This window comes from Pan paniscus, chromosome 21, assembly GCF_029289425.2.
Source record: "Pan paniscus chromosome 21, NHGRI_mPanPan1-v2.0_pri, whole genome shotgun sequence".
In the NCBI taxonomy this organism is placed as follows: domain Eukaryota; kingdom Metazoa; phylum Chordata; class Mammalia; order Primates; family Hominidae; genus Pan; species Pan paniscus.
In genome coordinates this window covers 48,963,549-48,970,693 of record NC_073270.2, presented here as the reverse complement: position 1 = coordinate 48,970,693, position 7,145 = coordinate 48,963,549, and the positions used below count along the sequence as shown (strand labels likewise).

The window sequence follows — 7,145 nt, the reverse complement described above, 5'->3', positions numbered from 1 at the left end:
TTTTCTTTTTTTTCTCCTAGCATCCTCTGATGTCAGGCCAAACAAAAATTCACATTGAGGATGTAAGTCCCACATTTCTCCCGGCATTATATCAGAACGGCCCTGGGAGCGTATTAATAACCTGGAGTCATGGAACAAATGGTTATTTATATGTGTAGGTGATGGCTAAAGTACACCCTCCAGTAATTATTCACAATTAACAAGCACTTCAGTAAATGAACAAAATCTGTTTTTCATCCATTGAGGTAGCAATTCTTTATCCAGAACTCGTGTATCTGCAACTTCTGGTTAACCAGCCCTCCCACACAGCTCCAGAACAAAGCTAATTAGAGATTATAATCATGACCTTCAGGCTCCTTCCTGAGCCTGAAGGGTACTTGAGTCATCAATAAAATATAATGTGTTCAGTAGAGTTTCAGTTGACAAGTATAATGGAGTTGAAAATTGGTGATCTATATATACTTGTTAACTCTCTGTTAACTAGACATGTGTTGGCAGCTCTTGTGGAGTGAGCTCTTCTCATCTGCTAGAACTTTCCAGATATTTTCTCATTTAATCTTCTTAGCTCTGCTCTATGTGGTGGGCTTTAGGTGGGGAACTGGGGCTCTCATCTCTTGCTTGTCGAGTCTTAGTTGCTGTCCTTGATTCAGGTCCCTGTGATAATGCAGTTTATAGAGAGTCTGGAATGCCTGGACTAGGAGAAACCTCCAGGGGATCCAGTTTGATCCTTTCATTGTACGTGAGGTGTCTGAGGCCAGAGAGGCTGAGTGATGTGCTCAGGTTTGCACAGAGCACCTGCCTCCTAGCTGTAAGTTCTCTCTATTACATCATAGCATATTCAACATAATTCAGCTGCTATCTTGATTATCCCCAGGAGTAGGGAGATTGATTTTATGGCCCAAAACAGGCCCAAAAAACAGAGCCTGTCTTTTTTTTTGGTTATTTAGTTTTTATTTCATAATCATAAACTTAACTCTTCAACCCAGCTAGGCATGGAAGGGAACAAGGAAAACATGGAATCCAAAGGGAACTGCAGCAAGAGCACAAAGATCTAGGATACTGCGAGCAAATAGGGTGGAAGTGTGCTCTAATGAGCTATGGAAGGAATAGTCTGGTGGTTAAGATAAAACGCAAGTCAAACTTATCGAAGTTGTCTGCAGTCAGCAATGATGATCTTCTTGCTGGTCTTGCCATTCCTGGACCCAAAGTACTCCATGGCCTCCACAATCTTCATGCCTTCTTTCACCTTGCCGAAGACCACATGCTTGCCATCCAACCACTCAGTCTTGGCAGTGCAGATGAAAAACTGGGAATCGTTTGTGTTGGATCCAGCATTTGCCATGGACAAGATGCCAGGACCTGTATGCTTTAGGATGAAGTTCTCATCATCAAATTTCTCCCTGCAGATGGGCTTGCCACCAGTGCCAATTTGGCGTGTGAAGTCACCACCCTGGCACATAAACCCTGGAATAATTCTGTGAAAGCAGGAACCCTTATAACCAAATCCTTTCTCTCTAGTGCTCAGAGCATGAAAATTTTCTGCCGTCTTTGGAATCTTGTTTGCAAACAGCTCAAAGGAGACACAGCCCAAGGACTCGGTGTTGATAGCGATGTCGAAGGACACAGTGGGGTTGACCATGGCTGATAGTACAGGACTCCTGGTGGCAGCGGCGTTTTAAAAGCTTTTTTTTTTTTTTTGAGAGAGGGTCTTGCTCTGTTGTCAGGGCTGGAGTGCAGTGGCACAATCATGGCTCACTGCATCCTTGACTGGCAGGGCTCAAATGATCCTCCCACTTCAGCCTTCCGAGTAGCTGCTACTGCAGGTGCATGCCACCCTATGCATGCTAATTTTTGTATTTTTTTGTAGAGATGGGGTTTCACCAGGTTGTCCAGGCTGCTTTTGAACTCCTGGGCTCAGGTGTTCCTCCCACCTTGGCCTCCCAAAGTGCTGAGATTATAGGCTTGAGTCACCACACCTGGCCTCTTTTTTTTTTTTTTTCCTTTTTAATGTCAAAGAGCAGTCTGTTAAATTAGCTATGACCTTATGCATTAACTATATGAGTGTTACAAAGTGTTGGCTGAGTCTGGATCCTTGCGGATAAATGTGAGCGGCATGAAATATATGCCCAGTGTGGATTTGGTGCATTTCCATCATGCTCATCTTCCCTCACTCCCGACATTGAACCCGTTAGCAGTCCTGCCAGGGCAGCTTTAAAAATGCGTCAAAGATTTGACTGCTTCTGCCCATTCCACGGTTCCTGCCTTGGTCCTGGCCACTGTCTTCTCTCACCTGGATGACCTCTGGGGCCTCCTTACTGGAATCCCTGCTTCTGTGTTTCTCATCACACTTAGACTACACTACACGCTCCTTACCAGGGCCTCAAGGCCTTACATGGCTTGCGCTCTGCCCACCACTCTGCACTCCCTCACACTGTTCCAACCACCCCAGCCTTACCATGCCTCAAACCTGCCAAACTCATTTCTGCCACAGGACCTTTGCACAGGCTATTTTCTCTACCTGGAATGCTCTTTGCTCAGATGGTTTCTTGGCTCACTCTTCCATTTTATTCAGGTCTTTGCTCAAATATCACCCCTCCAGAGAGGCTTTCCCAATCAATCTCCATGTCTAAGATAACACCCTCTTCCTTTCATTTTGCTTTTTCCAATGTTGCTTCAGTGTTGTATAGAGCACTGAATACTGCCTTATGATAAATAACAGTCCTACTTATAAGTATTTACTTGTTTTTCTGTTCTTTGTCTGACCTGCTAGAATTTAGGGTCTGTGAGGCCCAGAACAAAGTTGACTCCCCGTTTCTCCCATCAGTGCCTGGTACATGGTAGATGCTCAACAGATAACTGTTGAGTAAATTAATAAACTAACAATTTAGAACCAGGCCGGGCATGGAGGCTTACGCCTGTAATCCCAGCACTTTGGGAGGCCAAGGTGGGTGGATCACGAGGTCAGAAGATCGAGACCATCCTGGCCAACATGGTGAAACCCCATCTCTACTAAAAATACAAAAAAAAAAAAAAAAATTAGCTGGGTGTGGTGGTGCGCGCCTGTAATCGCAGTTACTCAAGTGGCTGAGTCAGGAGAATCGCTTGAACCTGGGAGGCGGAGATTTCAGTGAGCCAAGATCACGCCACTGCGCTCCAGCCTGGTGACACAGCGAGACTTCGTTTCAAAAAAAAAAAAAAAGTTTAGAACCAATAAAATAGTTCAATAAGGTGTCTGGTCACAAAAAAAAAAAAAAAGAAAGAAAGAAAAAAAAAATCCTGGGGGGGAAAAAGGACTCTAGGAATTTTCCAACCAAAAGGTATAGTACCTATATGAAATAAATGGCAAAGTTTCATAGAGGCATCTGAAAGCTGACTTAAATCAACGGAAAGGCATATCGTGTTTTTGAATGGGAAGACAGTATTGTAAAGAAAACAATTTTCCCTAAATTAGTTCTTGAATCGAATGCAATTTCAACCTAATGCCCTTAGGGTTGTGTAAATTGGCAAAACTATTTAAAAACTCATCTGCAAAGATAAATAGGAAAAAGCCACCCAGGAATTTTTGGAAAAATAATGACAGTGAGAAGGGAACTTGAACGTAAAAATTCTAATATGTATTATAAAGCTGTAATGATGAAGATAGTGTATTATTGGGGCAGGAATATACCAAAATACCCATGAAATAGAATAGTAAATTCAGCAAGAGACAAAAGGGTATGTTATAATTTACTGTAAGAATTGGATTATAACCCATGGAAGAAAGTAGATATTCATAAATCCATACTGATATAAATAATTATATGTACTGGGGGAGAAGGGACAGTTCTTCCTTGCAGAGGAATTTTGATTAATAGTTGTAGAGGAATGATGGAAATAGAAAATCACCAGTAGGCAAATACTGCGATAACGATTGTCACAGGCAAGTACATCAACAGATGCTAAAATTAGTATTTAGCATGATGAGAACAGGATATTCGCATTATCTCAAAGTATTTCCTCACAAGATATTTATTATTTACTAAGAGGAAAAATAGTAACATTACAGTGTAGAAACCTGGCAGGCACCACCTTAACCAAGTGATCAAGTTTAATATCACAGGTGATGGGACACCCTGACATCATGTACCACCTGGTACGTTGCACCATCATGCACTCCTGCACTGTGAAAGGCACATCGCTTGTATGATATTTGTGCCTCCAATGCATACCCTCAATCTAACCCCAAGAAAACATGAGACAAACCCAAATTAAGGGATATTTTACAAAGTAGCTGGTCATACCCTCTCAAAGAGTCAAGGTCATGAAAGATGGAAGACCAAGGAACTGTCCGATTGGAGGAAACTGAGAAGACATGATAACTCAAGGCAATGTAGGATCTTGGATTGGATCCTGGAACAGAGAAAGAACATTAATGGAAAAGCTGGTGAAAATCAAATAAGGTCTGCAGAGTAGTTATGTTAATTTTCCTTTTTTTTTTTTTTTTGTACTATGGTTACATAAGTTCTTAACATTAGGGGAAGCTGGGGGAGAGGCATAAAGGAACTCTCAATTTTATTTTTGCAAATTTTCTGAAAGCTTAAAATGATTTCAAATAGAAAGCTAAAAAAGAATTTACTATAAGAGTAAGGTGGGGAAAAATAATGGATTATTCAATTAATGATGGTGAGACAGTTAACCATTTGGAGATATGCATAATTTCATTTATATATAAGTATATGTGCTTTATTTATAAAAGTATATTCCATACCATATACCAAAATAAATTCCATGTGGATTTAAACAATTGATCTCATGGAGATAGAAGAATGATGATTACAGAGGCTGGCGGCAGGCTGAGGCAGAGAACTGCTTGAACCTGGGAGGTGGAGGTTGCAGTGAGCCGAGATTGCTCCACTGCATTCCAGCCTGGGTGACAGAGTGAGACTCCTTCTCAAAAAAAAAACAAAAACAAACAAACAAAAAAACACAGATGCTGGGAAGGGTAATGGGGTTGGGGGGATAAAGAAGGGTTGGTTAATGGGTATAAAAATACAGTGAGAGAGAAGGAATAAGATCTAGTATTCAGTAGCACAATAGGGTGACTGTAGTTAACAGCAATTTACTGTATATTTCAAAATAACTATAAGAGTGGAATTAGAATGTTTCTAACACGAAGAAATGAATGTTTAAGGTTATGCATATCCCAATTATCCTGATTTGGTCATTATGCATTGCACGTGTGTATCAAAATATCACATGTATCCCAGAGATATGTACAACTATTATGTGTCTATAAAAATTAAAATTAGAAAAATAGAAAAATAAAAAAAGAAAGTTACATATACTCTTTAAAGCAAAATAAGAAACATTAAGGTTAGATGAAGCAATATTGAAAATGAATTTCTTATCCTCAATAATTAGAAATCAGTGGATCTCTATGCTACAATTTTAATTAATATTTATTTAATGAATGTATAATGTATTATAAATGCATATTAATACATTTCTATTTATGTTAATATTGATAATTTTATAAAAATGACTTACTGTCTACACCTGTCTAATTGTGTTACCTGGGGATATCCTGGTCAGTTTTCAGGTGAAGGTCAGATAAAACTGGGCTCAAATTTAGGCTCCACTGCATACCAGCTGTGTTTCTGAGTTTCTAAGCAATTAATTAATGCTTAGACATTAATTAATTGGATTTGGATTTGTTGAGTGGCCCTCTACCAGTCAGGGTACTAAAATTCCTATTCTAGTTTATGCTTTTAGTCTTGATTAATTCATTTGTAGGCTGGAGATTACAGCACCTGCCTCCTAAGATTGTTGAAAAGTAGTAAGATAGCGTATTGAAGCCCTTGGAACAAAGCCTGGTATATCGTAGGAGCCCATTCAATGTTGGTGCTTCCTATGTCCAAAAAGTAGGCATTTCTCCCCTGGTAAGTGACCACGGGTAATCACCTGAATTATAGACACTATCATTTAAGAATATAATGTAGTGGTTAAGAAAGCACAGACTCTGGAACCAGGCCAAGTTCCAATTCTAGCTCTTCTACATAGTGGCTGTGTGACTTTGAGACAGTTACTTAAGCATCTCTGCTTCAGTTCCTCATCTACGAATTCCCCAATAAGAAGATCTATCTCAGAAAGTTGTTATGAAGATTAAATGACTTAAGATTTGAAATGGATTTGAAACAACAGCTGGCACACAATAAGTGCCATATAAAGCTTTGTTAAATAGAATACAAATTATACCTGGTCTTTCAAAATAGATCACAAAAGCAAAAAATCACTGTACTCTCTGCATTGAGATTGGGAAAAGGTGCTATCCTTTTTAGCTCCGTAAAGGCCTGGCCAGAGCCCCTGGGGGTCAGCCCATCCTTTTTGCCCTGGGCCAAGAGACCCCAAGCTTCATTCAGGAGAGAAACACAGCAAAGCAATGGGCTTCTTGGGGTGAGGCAGTGGGAGGAGGGTAAAGAGGTCTTTGTAGTGACATTAGAATTAAGGAAAATCAAGGATAGTGATTTCAGGTGGATTTGCAAATGAATGATTAACTTTCACCATTTTGACAATATATCCAAGCTCCACCTCTGCCAATTCTTCTGGGATGGTGGTTAAGGTATTTAATACTTCAGGGATAAAGTTTTCTCCTCTGAAGAATTCTAACAACAGGCAGGGTGCAGTGGCTCACGCCTGTAATCCCAACACTTTGGGAGGCCAAGGTGGGTGGATCTCTTGGAGTTGTTAGGGGAGGAAAAACCACCTCCAGGTCAGAAGCTTACCTTGTGTGTCATATTTCAGACAATAGGAAGGAATTCCCCAGTTTCTTTCCAGCGGGGTGGAGAGAAACGTTCCCCACCCTCACTGGAGTAGTATAGTCAGCCTTAATCCCCCTACCTCCTGGGAGATGCATGACTTGGATCTCTTTTCCAACATTCTAGTTGTGTGACCTTGCTTATCTAACATCACCTCCCTGAATTCAGTTTCCTTATCTATAAAATGGAAATGATGACACTCGCCTCTTAGGGCAGTGGAGCCTAAATTTGAGAAACCCCATCTCTACTAAAAATAAAAAAATTAGCCAAGTGTGGTGGCACATGCTTGTAATCCCAGCTACTCGGGAGGCTGAGGTGGGAGAATTGCTTGAACCCAGGCGGCCGAGGTTG

General features: G+C 40.6%; 1 protein-coding gene across 1 annotated transcript; it reads right to left on the bottom strand.

Moving 5' to 3' along the window:
- Positions 1–517: 517 nt before the first annotated feature.
- Positions 518–5,401, bottom strand: LOC100971277 (peptidyl-prolyl cis-trans isomerase A-like). Its single transcript, XM_034947161.3, has one exon. The coding sequence runs from the start codon at positions 1,637–1,639 to the stop codon at positions 1,142–1,144; it is 498 nt and encodes a 165-aa protein (XP_034803052.1). The 5' UTR covers positions 1,640–5,401; the 3' UTR covers positions 518–1,141.
- Between the last annotated feature and the right edge of the window lie 1,744 nt (positions 5,402–7,145).

Excerpts from the sequence above, each read along its gene's own strand:
- LOC100971277 (XM_034947161.3), bottom strand. The coding sequence starts at position 1,639 with ATGGTCAACCCCACTGTGTCCTTCGACATCGCTATCAACACCGAGTCC.